At 48.3% G+C, this 22947-nt stretch overlaps 1 protein-coding gene across 5 annotated transcripts in view; it reads left to right on the forward strand.

The window, feature by feature from the left end:
* Positions 1-22947, forward strand: part of PEBP4 (phosphatidylethanolamine binding protein 4) — a 265036-nt gene that overhangs the window by 117278 nt on the left and 124811 nt on the right. For all 5 annotated transcript variants that reach the window (XM_075910835.1, XM_075910840.1, XM_075910837.1 and 2 more), the window contains one exon: positions 6767-6865. In XM_075910835.1, coding sequence (XP_075766950.1) covers positions 6767-6865 — 99 coding nt within the window. The remainder of the gene's footprint in view (positions 1-6766; positions 6866-22947) is intronic.

Here is a 22947-nt window from a genome sequence, read left to right on the forward strand (position 1 = left end):
TGCCTGTGTTCAGTGTGCAACGACAGTAACTTTGAGAAAGTCTCAGAGAGGTAGCCTTAACAAAACACAAAATGATGTAGCACTTTAAAGACTAGCAAGATGGTTTATTAGGTGATGAGCTTTCATGGGCCAGACCCACTTCCTCAGATCAAATAGTGGAAGAAAATTGACACAACCATATATACCAAAGGATACAATTAAAAAAATGAACACATATGAAAAGGACAAATCAAATTTCAGAGCAGAAGGGGAATGGGGAAGGGAGGTAAATGTCTGTGAGCTAATGATATTAGAGGTGATAATTGGGGAAGCTATCTTTGTAATGGGTAAGATAATTAATGTCTTTGTTTAGACCAAATCAACAAGCAGGAGACCTTTGGACCATAGGCCTGGTCTACACTAGGACCTTATTCTGAAATATCCCCCTCCCCATTCAAATTAGTAAGAAGTGCATCCACACTACCACGCCCATTATTCTGGAATAAGGGGTGGCAGAATTCGATCTCTGTACTCCTGCTTTTCATTAAGAATAACCTAATTCCGAACTTGTGAGTCCCAAATAACATTAGTGTGGCCATTCCGGTGCCAACGCAGCTCCCCTGTGTTATTCCCTGAGTCCAAGGTAGTGCGTCCACATTAACGGAGCCTCTCTGGGACTCATTTCGATGCTTCCCCGTAGCGAGGACACGCAAGTTCGAATTTGTTAAATCGGGAGTTCATAAGTCGAATTTAGTAAATCTGAAATAATTTCCTGGTGTAGATGTGGCTTTAGAGCAGGGCTGGGGAAACTTTTTTGGGTCAAGGACTGCTGACCCACAGAAAAATCAGTTGGGGGCTGCACACAAGTGAGAAGCAAAGTGAGACGCTTCTGACTGAGTCTAGCAGGGGCCAGGCTAGTAGATTTTGTGTGCTCCAGCCCAGGGGGATGGGAGACTGGGGGCGGGGGGCAGCGCACCAGCATGGGCTCCCCAATGCTGAGCCTCAGGGGCCAGATCCAGGCAAGCTGGCAGCCACATCTGGCCCCCGGGCCTGAGTTCCCCATCCCTGCCTTAGAGACTGACAGAAATATTTAGAATCGTGAGCTTTTGTGGGTAAAATCCACTTCATCAGATGAATTGGAGTGGAAATAACAGAAAACAATATCTATATTGTAGGACTTATATTCATGAGGCAAATTAAGTGGGCTGGGTGTGTCCCATTCATGTCTTTTGATGTGAACATGGACATGTTAGAGGCAGGAGAAATTGGCTTTGTAATGTGCCAACCCGATAATGTCATCTAGACATTATTGTAAAGTTACATTAATGTAACTTCTAGAGTGAGCCTAGGTTGGGTTTAAAACTCTGGTGTGGTGCTGTTATAGGTGCAAGCATGGACTGGTTACAAGGGCTGCCTGCGAGTGAGGCTATGTCTACACTCGCGGCTTCTTGCGCAATAAATATGCAAATGAGACTAAGCATGGAATATTGCTGAGCCTCATTTGCATACCTAATAAGCCACCATTTTTGCAGAAGAGACTCTTGCACCAGAAGGAGGGGCTCTTGGTCAGACTTCAAACAAACTTGGCATCTTCAGGCTTCCTGAGGATCTCCACACATCCCAATCCTCAGCAGGCACTGGGGTGTCCTGGGTCTCTGGAACTGCTGAGCTGGAAGACTGTCACAGAGGCGGCAGTCAGCCTGTGTAACTCACGAGTAATGACCCCAAAGCACAGTCCGGGGGGTTGGTAGAACTTGTGAAGAGCATCCGTAGCTGAGCCAAGCTGTTTGCAGTTCACCTTTTGCTGCTAATTGCTTGGACGTGGTTTCTGCATGGTGCACATGACATGCACGTGACTGTCAGTTCCTTTGGCACGATAAATGGGTCTGGTAAGGTTGAAATGTGCCCCTGGAAATCCTTCTCTGGGTGAATCCAGCAGCTACTGAGTTGGTATAAGTGTCCTTCTCCCAGCCCAGATGGTAGGGAGTGTGACGTAGTGGGGGTACCTGGCTGGTTTCTATGCTGCTGGCTCTGGGGTAACCCCCACTGGCTGCCATGGGTACCACGACCCAGCAAAACAGGATGAGTCACTATGCAAACCAGTAGGGCCAGACACCCCCCATGGAGAGGAACAAAGGAAGGTGGAATGCTGCCCTGGCTGGGGGGCAGGGCTGGAAGAGAGTTAGTTAGTTCCTGGCTGGAAGGCAGGGAAGAAGGAGCTGGGGAGGGGGGCTGGGACTCCCCTATCTCAAGGGGGGCACTGAGGCCTCTTAGCCCCAGTTCCTGTAACCAGATTACATCTGTGCTGCGCTGTGCTGGAGGAACAATAAACAACCTCCATTCTACTGGCTGGTGAAGTCTGTTCATGCCATTTCGGGGTGCAGGAGATGGGAAAACCCCGACGCGTCGTCACAGGGAGCATCCCTGAATCCATGCACGGCAAGTAGAGCCAAAGAGCCCAAACCTGTCAGTTTAAAACAAACAAAAGGCAGTATTTCTTCATGCAGCGCACAACCTGTGGAACTCCTTGCCAGAGGATGTGGTAAAGACTAGGACTTTAACAGGGTTCAAAAAAGGGCTAGATACATTCATGGAAGTTAGGTCCATCAATGGCTATTAGCCAGGATGGATAGGAATGATGTCCCTAGCCTCTGTTTGTCAGAGGCTGGGAATGGACAACAGGGGATGGGCCACTGGATGATTTCCTGTTGTGTTCCCACCCCCTGGGGCACCTGGCATTGACAGGATACTGGGCTAGATGGACCTGTGGTCTGACCCAATATGGCCGTCCTTATGTTCTTAAAACAGCAGGACTAAAGGTCCTACACGGTCCCAGGGTATGAGGAGAACCAAAGTAATTAAATCCCCCTCCACCCATTGCTTCTATCCCTGTCCCAAGTGGAGAGAGAAAGTCACTATGAATCTGGCCCTGACTCTGTTGATCTAAGGCCGGGTACTGCACTGCGCCCTGCCATCAGCCTGAGTTAACTACACCCTGCTGGGGAGCAGAGGAAGGATCATGCCCTTGTTGTTTAATCCTTCTTGGCTCCTTACCAGGAACCATTTGCCTCGTTCCCCCCTCCCTCGGGGCAAACCCAGGTTCAGAGCAATCAGTCCTGCTACGTCGGAATGAAGTGAGGGGGAGGGAGAAAACCCCCACCCATAGTGGGGATGGAGCTTGCCTGTCACTGAGAGAACCCCTCTTCCCTCACGCCGACGGGCCTCGCCGGACCAGCCCAAAGCTCTGCGTAATGCCGCCTCGATAGGCCACAATCTGTACCGAATTCTGAGCCTGCTGTTAACTTCACTCGCACTCTATTCTCGTGTTTGCTGTTATTTTTTAACACTTTTTTTTTTTGCACAAAAGCACTATCCTCTCCCCAGAGCCTGCCTATAGCGAAGGCATGGTCTGTACAACTGCAATTATTTCGAAGAACAGATGGAGCGAGGAGCGGAAAGTCTGTTAATAGTAATAGAAATGCTACATGTTAACCTGGACAGCACACAATGACAGTCCCATGACTACACGTTCTGTTCCCACCAGCTGGGCGCCGAAGTAGAAGCAAGAGATTCACAAACACAGCATTCAGCCACGTACCCACCTAAAGTTAGAACTCAAATTCCTTCACACTTGCAGCCTGGGAATTTTCCTCCCTTCCATAAGCTCCAGTTTTAGTGTTGCCATCCAATATTTTCATTGTATATTTCGGGCGGCATCTGCTAGCGCAGAGCAGCAGACAGTGTGGGGCGGAATGGGTTAGCAGTCAGAACACAGTCCTGGGAACAATGCACCCTCTAATCTTTTCCATCTATGTGTGGAATAAATTTGTTTATGTGCACCGAGGCCTGTGTGAATGTGCACCACCGAAAACACAAACCTAGTTGTGGGCACTCTGCTAATCAGCTAGGCAGCTTTTGAATCTCTCCTGGATGACTGCACACGTGCCCAGCTTACAGGGAACCCTGCCTGGGAACCAAGAATTGCCAGAGTTGAATCCCTCATCTGAACTTTGGTCTGTTCCTGGGAACTTGCCTTGTAGCATCAGGCTTTTAAGATCTTCGGGGCTTTGGTCTACCCACAGTCTTGCATCAGAGGAATTGAACCAGATTAGTAAAGTCAGCACAAACCCGTCTGGACACCCATAGTCTGAACGATTTATTTAGATTTAGCTGCAATCTGGTCCTAATCGATTTATTAAGATACACTAAGTGTCCACACGGTGTTTTGCTCTGTTCCAGCTAAAACCCTTCATGTTCGCACCTGAAACTCAGCCAGCACAGACCTGCCATTAGAAGATCCCAGAGCTGCCTGGTCATGCTCTTTATCTCAAGTGCAATTGCTGAAGCTAACATGCCATAATATTACTATTCATTTGTATGGTGGTAGCACCTAGGAGCTCCAGCCAGGAGCAGGGACCTCTGCCTGGGATTGTTCCATAGCAGCAAGGAGATTGAGCTCCGCCGCTCTCGTTCCTTTCAGTGGGAGTCACGTGGCTACATTTCTGAGCCAGAGTCGGAACTGTCGCCCCTCAGGCGCGCTGTGGAATTGGTGCCACCAGCCTGCGACGTTGCTGCGTGGACCCATCGTGCGCTCTTATTAGCCTGTTTGCATTACGTATTGTGTGAGCTTTAATCATGGGCGGTGGGTGAACACACAGATGGGGAAGGCAAACCCTCAGCCCCGCCTCTTATGCCCAAGGCCCATCCCCATGGGAAGCCAAGCCCATCGAAAGGGCAGCTCCCCCCTCCCCACCACCGCAGCGGCAGACCTCCAGGCTCCCACATGAGCCTCCCCATCCCTGGAGCGCGGGGAAGGTCCACTGCCCCAACCTCCACAGGGAAGGGGCACTGCCTCAGCACCGCTGAAGCCCGAGAGATGGGCTAAGGCTGGGGGCAGAGTGTGGATGGGGCCAAGCCTTCCTGTTTGAGAAGGCATAGCCTTCCCTCACTTCCTATGCCCCCCACCCATGGCCTAAGTGGTCTAAGTCAGTGTTCGTTAAACTGTGTTCTGTGGCAGTCGGCGGTGTGCCACGGAGAACAATAGAATTCAAAATGGCCACCCTTAAAGGTGCAGGCAACCTTTTTTTTCCATCAATAACTTTCCCCCAACCCTTTTTCCCCTCTAACCTTTTTTTTATCAACAAAAAATCCTTGGTGTTCCTCATAAAAAAAAATTATTGTTTGTTGTTCCTCAGTCTTAAAAAGTTTAAGAAACACTGGTATAAGTGTTTGCAGGATCGTCTGGAACTCCGTGTCCTGCCAAGTCCACTGAGCTCTGTGGATTTCCTTTGCTCAGCATCCAGAAGCCATGTCAGATCCAGTCCAGAAGGCAGGGATGAAACTTTTGTTGCTGTCTATCCACTGGCGGGATCAAGATGCCTGTAGGTTGGGACAGGTGTCCACATAGTAAGAACCACCACTGCTCGATTAGGTCTACACTACAGGGTTTTTGCGCAAAAACTCACAGAGCGTCCACACCTCAAGCACAGTTTTGTGCAAATAAAATGAAAGAACAGAGGGGGGTTTTCCGGTGTAGGGGTTCCTCCTTCTACTAGGAATAATTCCTTTTTGCACAAGAGCTCTTCTTGTGCCCAGTTGATTAATTTAGTCTGTGTTTTGTTTAGTTGGCAGGGAGATTTCCCCCTCCTCCCCCTGATATCCTGGCTGTTCACACAGCCGACAAGCAGGGCTTGTGAGATTCTGCCTCTGAGATCAGCCTCTAGCCATCCCGTCCCTCATTTCCAGTGCCAAACTCTGTGCGGAAAGCCCCTTGTGTCACGGCACGTCTCTCTGTGCAGCTCTGCTGTAGGATGTGGTCAGCGAGTGGCTGGGGAAAATTCTCGCCGGTGCCTTGTCTTTGGACAGATGACAAAAGCCCATTTTTCCTTGGCAAGTTCCTGGAGGAAGTTTCAGCCCCGAGGAATGAAATGTCAGGAGAAGGAATCCAGGCTTTAGCATGCAGCCCTCGGTAACAGGAACCATCACCTTTTTACGGCTCATTTCGTTTGAGGGTCGCACGCCAGTTAACTCTTACAGTGGGGGAGAAAGGGAAACTATTGTGCTGGGGAAAGTCCTGGACTGATGTCTGTGAGGGTGATGTTCCTCAGGACAGACACAATATGGCAAGAGGCAGACTCTGTCCTGACCTGTGAGTAACTCTCCCCCCTGGGGGCACCTACACAGCCCAGCCTACACAGCCCAACTTGAGTCCCACAGGAGTGGGTTGCAACAGCCGTGAGGAACGCACCACACAGGGGTGAGACTGGGCTAGTGAGCAGAGCACAGGCCCAACGTGCCTGCTGGAATTGTAGTGCCCACCCTGACACTTCAACAGAGATAACAGCAGAGAATCCCAAAAGCCGTGTCCAGACTCAGGGGTTCTTTCGAAAAAAGTAGCCTTTTTTCGAAAGAACTTCCCCTGCGTCCAGACTCAAGCCGCGTTCTTTCGAAATTATTTCGAAAGAACGCGGCTTTTCTTTCGATGGCGGTAAACCTCAATTTACGAGGAAGAACGCCTTCTTTCGAAAGTTCCTCTTTTGAAAGAAGGCATTCTTCAATGTAAAGAGGCCGTCTTCGAAAGAGAGCATCCAGACTCGCGGGGTGCTCTCTTTCGAAAAAGCGGATTTCTCTTTCGAAAGATCCGCCTGCAGTCTAGACATAGCCAAAGTCCCAGGTCACAGTCTGATTTGCCTTCTCCCCTAAGAACTCTTCCCTCCCGCTGAACTGTGAAAGCACTGCAGGCCTGCATATGTCAAAGCTTAGGGGTGTGTTTTTTTTTATATTTCAGAATAAGAAGTACGTGCTGATCATGGCTGATCCAGATGCCCCCAGCAGAGCTAATCCAAAATATCGTTTCTGGAGACACTGGGTGGTCATTGACATCAAAGTGAGTACAGAGCCTCTTTCCTCTTCTCTCTCTGACCTAAGATCATACCAGAGACCTAGCAATGTTGCTCAATACTTTCATTTCACTTTTTCCTCCAGCCAGAACTTAGCCCGAGTTGAAATCAGGGATAATCATTCTTTTAAGTCACCAGGGTGGCACTGGGTTAGTTTGTGGGGGAGCCCCAAAAAGAGACTTTACAGGACTGTTTCTACTGAGTTTTGCTGATATTGAGATTGGTTCGCTATCTTCATCAATGATTTAGATACTGGCAAAGAGAGTATGCTTATAAAATGTGCGGCTGATACCCAGCTGGGAGGGGTTGCAAGTGCTTTGGAGGATAGGGTCATAATTCAAAATGATCTGGACAAACTAGAGGAATGGTCAGAGGTAAATAGGATGAAATTCAAGGAGGACAAATGCAAAGTCCTCCACTTATGGAGAGACCATCAGTTTCACACATACAAAATGGGAAGCGACTATCTAGGAAGGAGCACTGCAGAAAGGAATCTAGGGGGTCGTAGTGGACCACAAGCTAAATAGAGTCAACAATATTATACTGTGGCAAAAAAAAAAGCAAACATGATATTCTAGGATGTATTAACAGGAGTGTTGTGAGCAAGACGTGAGAAATCATTCTTCCGCTCTGTTCTGATTAGGCCTCAGTTGGAGTATTGTGTCCAGTTCTGGGCCCCACAGTTCAGGAAAGATGGGAAGAAACTGGAGAGAATCCAGAGAAGAGCAACAAAAAAGATTAAAGGTCTAGAAAACATGACCTATGAAGGAAGACTAAAAGAAGTGGGCTTGTTTAGTTTGGGAAAGAGAAGACTGAGAGGGGACATGATAGCAGCTTTCAAGTACCTAAGAGGGAGTTACAAGGAGTAAGGAGAAAAATTATTCTCTTTGACCTCCGATGATAGCACAAGAAGCAATGGGCTTAAACTGCAGCAACGGAGGTTTAGGTTGGACATTAGGAAAAACTTCCTCACTTTCAAGGTGGTTAAACACTGGAATAAATTGCCTACAATTTATTGTAAAGATTGTGGAATTTCCATCACTGGAGATGTTTAAGAGCAGGTTAGACAGACACCTGTCAGGGATGTTCTAGCTGGTTCTTGGTCCTGCTGTGAAGGCGGGGGACTGGACTTGATGGCCTCCCAAAGTCATCTAGAGTTCTAGGATTCTATGATCGATGATCCATTGCTCTCCCTCCTTGGCTTCATTTGCTGTACACAGCTTCAGGTTTGGGTCTTGACTAGCCATCTTGCAGGGGAGGAGAACAACCGGCACCAGGCTTCCTTCGCATTCACCAGGGTCTTGTTACAGATCATTGTAAATCGTTTTCATGGCCGCAAGGAGAAGGAAACCTGGAAACAAAGCTTGCCCGTGCCCTAGAAAGCGGAGTTTTACACCGAGGAATGAGGGCGAAGTTATTCATTGACTCACTACTGCCTGTTTTTAGCTCTCACTCCTCCTCCGTTTGTAGACTGGATGGAGATACACCCTTTAGCACTTGGGGGAAGAGAAATCACAGGTGTTCTACTCTCTGAACCTTCTGCTTCAGTCACCTGCTGATGCTTTAAGCCCAGAATCTTAGGAGCACAAATGTTTGGTCTGCATGTGACTTGGCACGACAGCATGTGGCAAGTGGAATGCAGGAAGAATGGCACAGGTGGAGTGGGCGTGGCAGTCAGTGCAACTCCAGAGGCCAAACATAGCCCGGGTGGGAGCAGCTGCAGCTCTGCTGACCTGGATGCTGGTTCCCCTGTGTCCTTCCATGCTGGATCTGGCAGCATACAGCTGAACTTGCCACACCCCCGCCTTCCTGCTCAGCTGGCTGGTTGAGGAGCTGGGACATGAGCAGACTGTGGAGGCTAGTGAGGTTTCTCAGCGTCACGAGTGCACATTAAAGCAGGGTTTATTGGGGGGGGGGGGTCAGGTTAATGTTGGGGTCTGGGTTGTGTTGACTGACAGTCTATCCGTTTAATTTCAATGATCCTACCCAGCATGAGATCGTTGTAACTCACCAGGAAATCCCTGTCCAGTGAGACTCAGGCCACCTGCTTCATGGGGTTAGTTACTTCTACAAGGAGATGTGTGTATGTATCAGCCCTTCAGCATGGAACAAATGCGCATAAAACCAGCTGGTGTGTGCAGTGGGATGAGACAGAAGCGCAGTGTAGAAGCCAGTAAGAGGGGCAGAGCTGAGCAGTTACATCAGTTCTTGACTTCAGCAACAAAGCATCACACCTGCGCTTCCCTGGAACCCCAGGTTCAAATCCCTGCTGAGACTTCCTCTTCCCAGGCTGGATGTAGGACGTTGGGAACTGAACCACACACAGACCCTGCACCTCCCTTTGGGTGGGCCTCGACCAACAGGTTCTGCGTGGCCACCAGAGACTTCACAGGGGAAGAGCAGCCTGAATAATACTCACAATTTGTTTGTTCAATTCACACACACACATGCCTGTTGCTGAATCAATTATTTACTGATTAATTCCACCCCCCCCCACACACACCCCCATTTGCACAGCTCTGCCGCTGGTTCACCGATATATTTCAAATCTCTGCGCTGCGATTTTTCCCCCCGACAGTCAGCGTGCGGTCTGGTCCCAATCCCTCTGCACCCCACTTGGGTTGCTTCTGAACGAGACTTTTCAGAAGTGCTAGGGTATAACTCAGCATTCTTGGACAACAATTGCTTTCTGCTCCCTTCTCAAAATGTGTTTAAAATGTCGCATGCGCCTCTCCAGAGGTAGCTGCATTTCTGTGGTTCTGTATGTGAAACTTTCTGGGATGAAAGGTTGCTATATAAACACGCAGTAGCAGTATTATTAAGGCAGGTAGGTGGTTGTTTACCTAATACATTAGCACAGAATTGGTCTGAAATGCCAATTATTTTTTGCAAAGAAATGTGGGGGGAAAATTGTCTTCAAAATTTTCCATTATTTTTTTTTTAATGGGGGGGGGGAGCACACCTAAACTGACAACCTAATATTTTCCAGAAAAAAATCAAGTTTTTTATTAGAAAGAACATAACATTTCAACCATTTTCTACACTTTTGTGTGTGTCAAAAATGCATTTGCAAGGAAACATGTCAACCATAGATTCTGGGATTTTCTCCAGTTGAGATGATTTGGGTAAAGGTTATTTTCAACCCTTTTACACTTTCATCAATCAGAGAACAGGGACTGTAGTTTCTCCAGCCCTTTTCCTTTAGCAGGATGCACGTGTTGGATGTGAAGACAATTAGTTGGTGTTGGTTGGTTGAACAGCACCCTTTGCATTCTATAGCACAGGTTGTTTGGAGGAGACCTTCTTTAATGCTGTGGTTAGTCCTCCTGTTGGAAACTTTTGAGGACAGTCTCACAACAAAAATCCCAACACACATTTATTGAGTCACTAGCAGTTCGATGGTGTGACTGTCGAGAATGGATTGCCATGAGTCAGTGTCCTAGAGCCCACCCAGGGATAAACAGCAAGAACATGCGATTCAGGGATCAAATTTCTCACAATAAAAGGCTCAATGAGAATTTACATTGATGGCGAGGGGAGAGAACAAACAGGAGAATTTTGATAGGACTGAACAGTCTTGTAGATACAGAGACTTGGGAGTGGAGGTCTAAATTCTGCTCCCGCTCCCTCAGGATGCAAGCTTGGTCAAATCACTTAAACTGCTTGTGATTTAGTTAGTGGGAAGGATGCCTGCCTATCTCTCAAGAGTGGCAGAGGAGTTAATTTGTGACTGGGTTGTGTGATCCCAGCCTGGAAGACACAAAAGAAGGAGGGAGCATTATTATTGTTATTGGGCTAACTCCCTTCCATTACTTCCAACCTTTCTCTCATTGCATTATCAGTACCTTGGGAGAAACAACATTTAGAAAAGCAGCTTGTTTCTCTCTCTGTTGCCTGCTTTTATTTTATTTTTTAAAAATTAGGTGTTTCAGTTCAGATTCAATCTAACTAATAATCTTAGTACTAAAGTCTAATTAAGATATCAATTAATTTGCAGCATGCATTTAATAAGATATATCTAGTCATTCTCCTCTATTATTCTCTGAAATTACTGCTAAGGGCGTTTTGTACAGATACCTTAATTAGACTTTTTATTGTTAATGGGAATATTAAGCAAATTAAAATTGGATATTAATACTTTCCATGCATTTCCTAATTGGCTAAAAAAATAAAGCATTCAGAATAATTGCAGAGATTCATGTACAAAAATCCTTCACAGGAGCCCTTCTGCATTTCTAACAACAGGGTCCTGAAAGTCTCTCATTAATTTTAATATTTACTAAATGCAAAAAAAGCCGGAGCTCGTGTTTTCCATTCTGTACACAGATCCTTCCGGTGCATTAGCTTTTACTAATTATTGTCATCTTTGCAAAAATAAAAGAGCTTCTAAAGGAAAGCAGGGAGGGATACAGATTAAAGCTCCGTGCTCCTCCTCAAAACAAGTTCACCCAAATGGCAAGGCAAGGTTTTCTTCTGACAGTTTTAGGCAATTCTGTTTCCACTCCCAACCAGAAAGCCTAAAGTGAGGAGCAGAGGGGTAGAAATCTGCGTACCTCCTCAAAGGCTGAGAGAGAGTTCATTCTATCAAGGGACTAAGCTTCAAGGGAAGGCGGGGGTGTTCTTATTTATGGCCGTCTCCCATCCCTATTTCACATCACTGGACTAGATAAAGCCCAGGGGGAAAAAAATGAAGAAAAAAATCCTGCAGTGGCCTCCAGGGCACAGAGTAAGTGGGAGCAAATAGCACTTTTCCATCTCCGACTTCGAGTCTGTAACTAGAAACAGGACTGGATCCATTTCAAAGCTATTTATTAATGTTTATACTGTAGTAGCAGCAAGGGACGCCAGAGATCGGGGCTTCCTCATGCTAGGGGCTGTACAGAGACACTGGATCTCAGTTACACCAAGACCATTAGACTCACTGTAATACCCCTTTTATACCATCAGCGCGATGTAATGGGAACCTAGGACCAGGTATTTAAGAACGATAGATGCCTAAGGTATATAATCACACAAGATGAGGCTCAGCAACTCGTGGGATATTTCTGGCTCCCGTTGATTTTGCAAATCTCACTGGGTGTCAAGCTGCATTGTTAGACACTTATTAAGTGCCTTTAAAAATCTGGCCCCTGGTGTAAATGAAAATCAGTTCCCTGGCAAATTAAAGTCTCTGCTCCAGATAGCTTCTATTTATGGTCTTGTCTGCACATAAACTGGCACCGAAATGGAGTCGCTCCAGAATAGCTATTGCATTTTAAATTCACACCCGGCCTTAATCTGGAACAGTCTTCATTTGTAGAGAAACCCTTAGTGGTGTATTCAAACCTTTTGTTATTTTGGTGCAAGTCCGAGTGTGGCTATCCCACGCCCTTGGGATAGTGGTTAAAGCACATGAAAATGATTCTGAAAAACTCGGCTTCAGTCCCAGCCCTGCCACCGGCCTACTCAGTGGCTTTGGGAAGATCACCTTGCCTCATTTCTGATGTTCACAAGAGAGGTTATACTGATCCACAGGGAAAACTTAAACCTCTAATACACATGAAACACTTTGAGTTATTCACAGGGACGCCATTATAGAAGTGCTAAGTACCATTCTACGTTCTGCAGTACCTTGGCACGCCACCAATTCTTGGTGTTCGTGCTGAATTTCCTTGTGGAGGTGTGGGTTTCAGTCCAAAGCATTGCCACTACCCGACTGTTACTTCTCGGGTCTTAATCTATCGAATACTTTCTGCCATACCGCTCTGCATTCCCTTATCAGCGATGGCTCTGCTGTTTCTCTGCTTGTCACACACGAAAGATGCTTTCACTCCCATTCAAAATAATTTAAATAAAAATGTTGCTACAAAGTGGAATAATATCTTTTGATGAATGTTTTTAAAGCCCTTTAGGTTTTCATGGTAATTTGCAGTGTAAAATTATTTAGAGATAAGAGCCAAATTAGCTCTTATAGGCGGAGGTCGATATGTCCCGTTATCCAGGCAAGCAGTGTTTAAATATAATCAGCCTTTACTCTAATGCAGCATAATTGTTCATTTGAAATAGCTTTTTTTTTTACTCCATTCAATGAGTCATTAAAATATTCAAAGGATAATGCAGTGAATTGGAAATGAATTTATCACATTATCCTGTATATACTGTAGAGCATCAGGTAACTAGGCAAGGATGGAATCAGTTTACAGAGAAATCCAGTAAACAAGGTTTTTCATTTTGTATTAAGTGTGGAGAGAGACAGGAAGGTGAAAATACTGTCCTTCAAATGCAATGTTTTACTTTTTATTTGTTCCCCCTATTGTGGGGTAGGGGGGGAAAGGGAGGAGAGAGCAAAAAGAGAGAGAGAGAGAGAGAGAACGCAGCAAATTTGTACTCCACCAAATCCTTGCTGTTTTAACTTTATTTTTATCAAAATATGTTTGTAACAGAAAGTTGTTATGGAAACCAACTCTGCCAGCCAGGAGAATTCCTACAGGAGACTGAGTGCAGAGAGAGACCCACCTTGGGACTGATCTGTTGCTCGGCAGAGCTAGCCTGAGGTTTTGCACAAGGGAAGATGTTTGGCGTCTTTGCGAGATGGCGAAGGAAAATGAGCTTTGGAGAGGTGAAGAGCCTCACCCAGGGTCAAAGGGACTGAGTCAGTGGCAGAGTTTGAAACGAAACTCAATATTCCCGACTCCACCCTGCCACTGGCTCTGACCACACGATTACCCTCCACTCCGAACTGGGAAAAGAACCCAGGTGCTTTCATTCTCAGCCCCGTTATCCACATGCTTGATAACAACCCTCTTGACCTGCCGCTCAAGAACCAGCTGTAACCCACCAGTTTCCATTCCCTCAAGCGGCTGCTTGCGAGACACCTCTGTGAATCTGGCCCCTCAGAAATATTTCTGCAGTGTGTGAGAATCGGAGGGAAAAGGTGGGCAGCTGCGACTGTCCCGTGACAAGGGCCTGCTGCCTCCTCTCAGAGCGTTCCAGGTGTTCTCATTAGGGGCACTCGGATGCCTGAAGGTGAAGCAGCCGGGACGGTAAAGGAAGCAATCTGTTGAGCGAGGAAGGCGGGACGCCGACAGCTGTTCCTTCCGCGCAGCACGGGAGCTGTGTGAAACGAGGGCCCAGTAGGGTGTTAGGCGAGCAAGCTGCTTGTGTGATGCTAAGAGAAGGGGGCTGGCGTGTCAGCTGCGATCTCTTCATCCTGTGTCAGTGGGTCGGGGAGCCGAGGGCCACTTCTGAGGAGGCCGCTCCCTCCGAAGGGAGCAGCCCCCCCCCCGTTCGGGCGTGCTGGGTCCGCACGCCACGGCCACGTGCCGCTGAGGGACTTCGCAAGCCATTTGCTTTGATACCAGTTGAATTTTTTTCAGAGCATTCCCTTGTCTTGGTGAATAAATGGGTTCTGGGTTGCAAGTGTCACCATAGAAACAGGTGCAATCTGGAGCAAACAAGAGCTTTATTAACCTGAAAAGTTATGGAATTTTCTAACGGTTCGAGGCAGGGACTGGAACGGAGGCTAAAGGTTTGCCAGGGAAGGGAGAGAGGAGGACCCTGCTAGCGTTGCCGTGTGTGTGTGTGTGTGTGTGTGTGTGTGTGTGTGTGTGTGTGTGTTAATGCATAGCTCCTGAAACACAATGTGGGTTCTCCACTTGCTCTTCCATGCTGCACATTTTCATACACCTCGCAAGGGGGCCTTTCCACTCAGCGACTAATTGGTTGGTTGGTTTGTTCCTTGGTTGGCAGACGGAAGCCTTGGGGGTTGTGGAACTGGGCTTTAACCTCTACCTACATTGCAGAACCTCTATTTGATTCATTTAATACCCTTCTCCCAACACACACACACACACACACACACACACAATCCCTCCCCCTCTCCCTCTTCTGCCCCTCCCCCAGCTCAAGCAATTGGATGCAGGAATATCTGGGTGGACTTCTCTGGTCTGCGTGGTGCAGTAGGCCAGGTTGCTGGAAGGCCATAGTGGTCCCTTCTGGCCCTGACCTTTATGGATTTCCCTTTGGTCAAGTGGCCTCTTCTCAGGCAGAGAGACATCAGCTGCACAGACTATCAGCTAGGGAGGGCAGACAAGTCTTCCCCGGAATGGAAGCCAATCCTCTATCTACTATATATTTTCGAGAGCTTGTCTGTCTATTTGATCAAGATCTCCTCCTAAATGGTACGAGCCGGGACCACCAAATTCGGCAGGCAGCTTCCTCTTATTATGCCTTAAAGCAATGTAAGGGTTTCGTTGTGCCAGGAAAATGGGATGTGCCTGGAATGGGGTTGCTTCGGTTGGTCCCAGCTCTTACCGCTTAGGAAGAATTCTTGATCCGACAGACAAACTCTCTAAAATAAATAGCAAATCAAAGAGACAACTCAAAATACATACATGAAGTAGACAGAAAAGAGAAATGCAGAGAAAGTATTGGAATCGCCGATGTTTCAAAAAAATAATAACAATGGTGCATATGAAAAATCAGCTAGTAGATTCTGTGATGCCTGGATTTCAGGGTGCTACCCAGTATGTACTCTAGAGACACTCCTTGCTCTGGAGAACGTGCACTGCAGGTGCACAGAGCATCCTGGCGGAGCGTGGGACCACTGCAGAGAGCCCACAGACATCACCTTGCATGTGAAGCGCTTAGAACTCAGTTGTGGTTCCAGAGTCACCCCTTGACCTGGCCCCTGCTTATAAAGGAGACATGTGGAGAGGGAGCGATACACTGGTACAGCATTTGAACTCGACAGGAACCCCCGAGAGCTGTTGTATTCAGAACTTCCGCTACTCGGACTTGATACTTTGGATGGGTCAGATCCTCAGGTGTAATTTTTTATAGTACCATTGACGTCAATGGTGCACGAGGCTGGGTTATGCAAGCAGGGGATCTGCCCCTACATCTGGAGCTAATCTGTGGCATGTCTAAGAAGTCAGGGATCTTGCTGTCTGAGGGCAGCTGTTCAGTAGCACCTTAGCTTTGTTAGGGCTGCATGAGGCATTTGTATGGCCCCGAGTGCAATGGGCATGTGTAAAAGGAAGCTGTGACGGCGCGTTGGGGGTCCCCCGTCTCCTGCACCCCGAAATGGCACAAACAGACTGCACCAGCCGGTGGAATAGAGGAAGTTTATTGCCTCTCCAGGATACAGCACAGCACAGATGTAATCTGGTCACAGAGCTGGGCTAGGATGCCTCAGGCCCCCTTGAGATGGGGGAGACTGGGCCCCTAAACTCCAGCCCCTTTCCCTAGGCTGTCTCCTCCATGCTCTCAGACAGCAACTAACTACCTCTCTTCCAGCCCTGCCCCCCAGCCAGGGCAGCATTCCACCTTCCTTTGTTCCTCTCCACGGGTGGTGTCTGGCCCTACTGGTTTGCATAGTGACTCATCCTGTTTTGCTGGGTCGTGGTACCCACGGCAGCCAGTGGGGGTTACCCCAGAGCCAGCAGCATAGAAACCAGCCAGGTACCCCCACTACGTCACAGAAGCCCTTTTGGCCCTCTAGGGCTATGTCGACACTGCAGCCTTTTGTCGGCAGACACAATGCAATGAAGAGCTCATTAGCATTTGTCACGCCGTCATTTGCATATTCTTTGCCGATGCTTTTTGCGGACGAGGTTTTTGCATAAAAACAAGCCATGTAGATGGGGCCGTTTTGCGCAAAAAAAACCCTTTTGCGCAAGATCCTGTATACCTCCTTTTTTGAGGCATAAGGGATCTTGTGCAAAAGGGGTTCTTTGCACAAAACGGCCCCGTCTACACAGCTTCTTTTTGCGCAAAAACCTCTTCCGCAAAAAGCATCGGCAGAGAATATGCAAATGACGGCGCAACAAATTCTAATGAGCTCTTCAGTTGCATTGTCTCTGCCGACAAAAGGCTGCAGTGTCGACATAGCCTAGGAAAGGAAAGAAGTATTAGGCAACCAATGAGTAACTGCATAGAATTGAACCTCTAGGTTACCTGCTCCAGCACATGGTTAGCAAAAGCCATTTCTGCTTCCGTGTCGTCCTGATGAAATGGGTTGGGCTTAGTGCTGGTCGTTAACTTTTGGACAAAGCAGTTTTTCATCGGAAAACACAAGTCTAAATGAAACGCTTCCCAGGAACGCCCTGGGTTTGACGGAACTTTAACTGGTGCAGGCTGGAAATTCTGATGAGAGAGAGACGGTGAGGAACTCGCGCAGGCCGTAGCTTGGGGATTCGGGCACTCGCACGGGAGGGGGAGAACCAGGTGCGAGGTCCAGATGAATCCAGATGACTGGCGAGTTTGGGGTCCGGTGTGGCAAGAGCGTCTCTCAATTCTCCTGGTGAAGCTGTTGCACTTTTTCTAAATAATTAGTCATTAGAGTAGTGATAGAAATGTAGCCGTGTTAGTCTTACCCATTACAAAGATAGCTTCCCCAATTATCACCTCTAATGCCATTAGCTCACAGACATTTACCTCCCCCCTCCCCCGCATCCCCCTTCTGTTCTGAAATTTGATTTGTCCTTTTCATACGTGTTCATTGTTTTCATTGTATCCTTTGGTTTATATGGCGGTGACTATTTTCTTCCACTATTTGATCTGAGGAAGTGGGTCTGGCCCACGAAAGCTCCTCACCTAATAAACCATCTTGTTAGTCTTTAAAGTGCTGCATAATCCTGTGTTTTGCTTTAGTCATTAGAGCAGGGAGTTGAATCTGACTCTCCCACAGGTTAAGAAAGCGTCCTATCCCGTGGGCTACTCAGCCAGCCTCCCTCTGGCCCAGTGAATATTTATTTATTGCTACACACAAAATGGCCAGTAGCCAGAGGAATTACACAAGGTAGGCAGCTTGGAGGCGCGAGTCCCTCTCCTACTTCCCAATCAGGTAGTGGGGGGACTTGAACCTGGAGCTCCTCGATCATTCCAGTCACATGACTACTCTGTGTTCCGGAATAAGGACTTATGTCCGAGTGGGAGCAGAATAGTTTTTCCGGAATAGCGGCTGATTTTGTACAGTAGAGCGTCGTTGCTTTTCCGGAAATTCAAGGGCCAGTGTAGACAGCTCGCAGCTTATTCCGGAAAAGCGGCTGATTTTCCGGAATAAGTGGCCCAGTGTAGACACAGCCACGCTGAATAGCGGCCCTTGCTTTCTAGTCCTAGTAAGTCCATTACCCTTTGTGGTCCAAACCAGACTCTCTTCTCACCCCCATCCTCTTCGGCCTCTCTCTTGATCACATCGTGATGCCGTTGCTGGATCACTCCAGCAACCCGCTTCAGTTCAGAGTTTATCCCCAGAGGTGCGCCCTTGCCTCTTCGCCTCCCAGATCAGCTTTGTTCAGTTAGTTGCTGGTTTTGTGAGCCCTGTTTGATCGCAGCTCCCCCTCCCCTTTCTGCCCCCCCTCCCGCTGACACAGCAGGCTGCACTGCCTCTTTGTAGTAATACTACAGCTGTAATACTTAGTGCCTCTGTATTGTTCTTTCTTGCTGGGGCCCTTTGTAGTCTACTTTTTGGTTATTAAAGCAAGTGTTTGAAAGGAAAAGAACAGAGGGAAACGGGTTTTTTAATTGATGACTTGATTTCTTGGGAGATTTATATAATACTCAATTCCCCCAAGTCGTTTGCCACCCTTTTTGGTAGAAATCTAGGAAGCCTTTTATTAATAAAAAATGCAAAACCCAAGAAGTAGCTAGAAAACCGCAGCTAGGGGGTATTGTTCTTTATTATTTGTACACTGCCACTGGTGTGCCAGGCCGTTTGCAGAGACTGGGCCAAATTTGCCCATAGAAATCTATGCAGCGTATGCAAGAAAGCACTTGGCCATGCAAAATGGCAAACCGTGAACATGAGTGTCTGTTTGCCGGTCCCCTCGTGCAGACAGTTCAGCTAGACTCTTCCTGTTGGGATTGGACCTGCCTAGGGCAGGGGGCTGGACTTGATGACCTTCTGAGGTCTCTTCCAGCTCTGTGGTTCTATGATTCTATGATTTTTGAAACTGAGCTTTCCAGGGGTAGACACGTGTCTGAAACTGTAACACCGAACCAAGCCAGTGTGCGGCTGATCTTCTCCCATCACACATCCGGGAGTGTTCAAGTCCACGTGGCCAGTGTGCGGACAGGCTACGGCGAGCAGGGATTGCTCTTGAAGCTTTGGTTCGGATCAGGGTGCTAGGATAGTCCAAGCCATGAGCTCAGGAGCGCTTGCATTGTGGCTCATCCCTAGAAAAGGAAGAGCTAAGTAGATGCTCTAGCCATAGGAATGCCCAGAAACAGAGTCTAACGGGATCTTCTGGCGTGTCCTATAACCATGGGCTACGTCTACACTGGCATGATTTTCCGAAAATGCTTTTAACGGAAAAGTTTTCCATTAAAAGCATTTTCGGAAAAGCGTGTCTAGATTGGCAGGATGCTTTTCCGCAAAAGCACTTTTTGCGGAAAAGCGTCTGTGGCCAATCTAGATGCGGTTTTCCGCAAAAAAGCCCCGATCGCCATTTTCACGATTGGGGCTTTTTTGCGGAAAACAGTACTGTGCTGTCTACTCTGGCCCTTTTGCGCAAAAGTCTTTCGGAAAAAGACTTTTGCCCGAACGGGAGCAGCATAGCATTTCCGCAAGAACACTGACGATCTTACATGAGATCGTCAGTGTTCTTGCGGAAATTCAAGCGGTCAGTGTAGACGGCTGGCAAGTTTTTCTGGCACATCATCTGATTTTGCGGAAAAACTTGCCAGTCTAGACACAGCTATGGTGTCCAACCAGTTCTGAAGCCAACTAGCCACACTCAACTGGCCAAATAGCCTCATGTGGCTAATGTATTGGACACCAGGGTCCTATAAGGTCTCCTGCCTTTCTTCCCAAACTCCACCCTGTGCACCCTTCATTCTGTCTCCTAGTCATGACCTGGCACCTTTTGTCTGCCTCCTTCTGCTCCTGGAAGGACATCTCCGTGCGTATGTGCTTAGCAGCCTCAGATATTTCCCTGTTCATGTCTCCCCCCAGTGATCTGCTCACCATGTTATCCCTTTCTACTAGATTATAAAATCTTTGAGGCAGAGAACTTGTTTGTCTGTAAAGGGCCCTGCACGTAACAGAAAGCAGCAACAGCATTCGTGTTATTTAACGGCATCTTGATAAAGGAAAACATTCCCCATGATCCAAAGGGATCATGAGAAAACATTGATCCTAGAGAAGTAAACAATTTGCCGGAAAAGTAAATTTCTACGCACCAGACCCTAGCATCTGTGCCGTGAAATTTCAAAATCCTCTAAACTCTATCTGTGGCAGGCACCGACCAAGCCCCCAAAGGCACACATTTCGGCAACAAGTTCCTGTGTTTAACAGGTTTCCAACAAACGGTATTAGAAGTTGAGTGTCAACTGTTATTATTCATGCTCTGCAAACAGATGGGGTTTAATTGCTATTACTGTCAGCTTAGCTGCAAATATCGCATAAAAAGAGCTTTTGGGTAATTGTTGTAAAATAAAAGTTCAGAAACTATGTATAGAAATTATAGATCCAATGTGTTTTAAAGATCAAACTGTTTATATTACCTTTAAATATAGTCATCAGCTTTAGGATCAGCGAGTGACTGGGGGATACAATGCCGCACTAGGGCCTGAGATGCCAGAACAGTATGACAGCAGTGACTTATTACGGATGGAAAAACAACACCAAAATGTGATTGGCCCAAACTGTCGAAGAATAGAGCTGCTAATCTTTGTAATTTCAAGGGCACCATTAGGGCAAAGTGCTGCTTTCACATTGCTTCAGGGGGAAAAAAAACAAGGTACGTTGCATGGCTTGCCGAAGGGACCAAGAGAGCGGGGAGATGAGAGATGTTCACAGTGCAACCGCTGGGAGGGTGACAGTGCTGGAAAAGGGTTTGCCAATAAGGAGGAAGGGGAAGGGGAAGCTGGGCACGTGTGTGTGCTCGCCACCCAAGCCTGGGTTGTGGGGTTGTGCGAGTAGCAAACACTAGCTGTCGTGGTTCTTTACAGCCCTTCTGCCATGTTTTAATCCACCATTGGCAAGGGCCCTTCTTCGCCATCCATGCACACTTGGGCGATGTCTACACTGCCCCTCCCTTGCGGAAAACCATATGCAAACGAGGCAAAGCATGGAATATCGCCGCACCTCATTTGCGTAATTAATGAGGCTCCGTTTTTGCACAAGAGGCTTTTGTGCAAAAAGGAGCCATCTACACTGCTTTTTGTGCAATCCTCCTCCCCCCCCCCGCACAAGAGCCGTTCTTCTGGAAAAAAATGAGGAAGAATGGCTCTTGCGCAAAAGCCTCTTGCGCAAAAACAGCTATTAATTAATTATGCAAATGAGGCGTGGCGAGAGTCCATGCTTAGCCTCATTTGCATATGGTTTTCCGCAAGAGAGGGGCTGTGTAGATATAGCCCTTGGTGTGTCAGCCCATGACAAGAGCCCCCTTTCTGGGTTTAATGCAGACGCCGGAGGGGAGGGACACAGTGGGCTTGAAAGCAGCCTGGTGCTCCCTTTATTCCCTAGTTAGCCCGTCTGCCTGGCCCCTGGCTTAAGCGACCACGTGCATCCTTCGCCCCGGCCCGGGGAGACTCTGACAGAGCCACTATTCAGAGAGCTTGCTGCGCCGGAGTCCGTATGCCAGCACTACGGCTCCTCCGCCCCGGCTCACCTTGTGCCTGTGCTTGGGCGCCCGAGACGTTCCGACTCCCCGGGCTCTGGAGACGCGGCTGGCGCTGCAGCTTGCCAAACAACCAGAGTGTAAAGCAGTTAAAACAGCAAAATATTTACAGAGCAGCCCAGGCGCGGTGTGCGCGGGAGTGAAAGGGCAGCGCCTCTCGTCGCGCTCATGCTTTCCCCACTCGTAATTAAGGCTGCCAGGTAATTACGCTGCCGAACCTCTAAACCGCAGCGACTCAACAATTCCTCCGGCAAGCGCACAGCCGTTTACAACAAGAAGAGGAAATACAAGCACTAGGTGCTCAGCCCATGAGCCCTCCCTTGGTGCCGGGGGGGGGGGGGTGTCGCCTCTCAGATGGTGGGTCCATGGAGCTGCTACTATCCTCAGACCCTTGGCTGCACCCTCCTCTGTCCGATCAGCAGAGCTGAGCTGGCGTGAGGGGGGAAGTAACTGTACCCTTTAAGGGTCTGCAGTGAGCTACTACACACCATATGTAAGGGGAGAGTAGGGGAAGGATTGTCTCTCTGGACTGCTCCGGTGAAGTTGCAGCTACTCCTCAGAGCTAGGTCCCAGTCTAGCCCCAACCATGCAGACCAGTGAGATCGGAGAAGCCTTCACGCTTCTCGGGGCTTCTCCAAACCCGACCTTTCACGTTCCAGCCTTCCTCAGCGCTGGACAAGATTTTGCAACGGAGACCAGTGAATTTTCAGTGCTCAGCCTGCAGTGATTTACAGGGACCTGACTTTCAGAGAGTCGGGTGCTCCGCACTGTATGCAAATCAGGCCCCATGAAGGTGTCTCTAGCGAGGCAGCCAAAATCCCTTATGATAATCTTGGCCTCTGTTTCCAGGTGATGGGGACTAACGGGCCAAACTCCCAGTTGTTCCTTCATGACTCTCTGGGTTCCTCCTGCTGCATCCCTGCGCAGGGACAAAATGAAATCGCAGAGAACAGCCTCTTCAGGGAGTGTCTGTATTCAGCCATGCCCAGTGCCGGCTAAGTGCGAGCTCACACAGCCCTGACAGGCAGACAACCCTCCCACCAACACGGGTCTAACAGAAAAAAGGAAGTAAACACACACCACTAAAAAGGCAACATTGGCCGCCTCTTCCCACCCCGGTAACCACATCTGTGCTAAGGACAGGCGGTGGGGGTGGTAGACTTGAGACCACAGCGCGGTGACTGTCAGCCCCCATGGAACACTCAGCACATTCCTGCCAGGGTTGCCAGGATACCTCCGCCTGTCTGCGTGGTGCTGTGTCCGTCCATTCTGCTCTCGCACCCAGGGTGAATTGGTCCTCCTGGGCCATGCACAGCCCCAAGTGTATCGCTGGCCCTTAAACTTGGAGGTACCTGTGTTAACTGAGCACTGAGTGTTGAATACATGGCGGTGCTCACAGTGGCTGCTGCGAGGAGATGCTGTTTGCATCACCTTAGCCCAGTGTGCCCTGGCACAGTCGTACTCAC

Source organism: Pelodiscus sinensis, chromosome 28, assembly GCF_049634645.1.
Source record: "Pelodiscus sinensis isolate JC-2024 chromosome 28, ASM4963464v1, whole genome shotgun sequence".
NCBI classification, from domain to species: Eukaryota; Metazoa; Chordata; order Testudines; family Trionychidae; genus Pelodiscus; species Pelodiscus sinensis.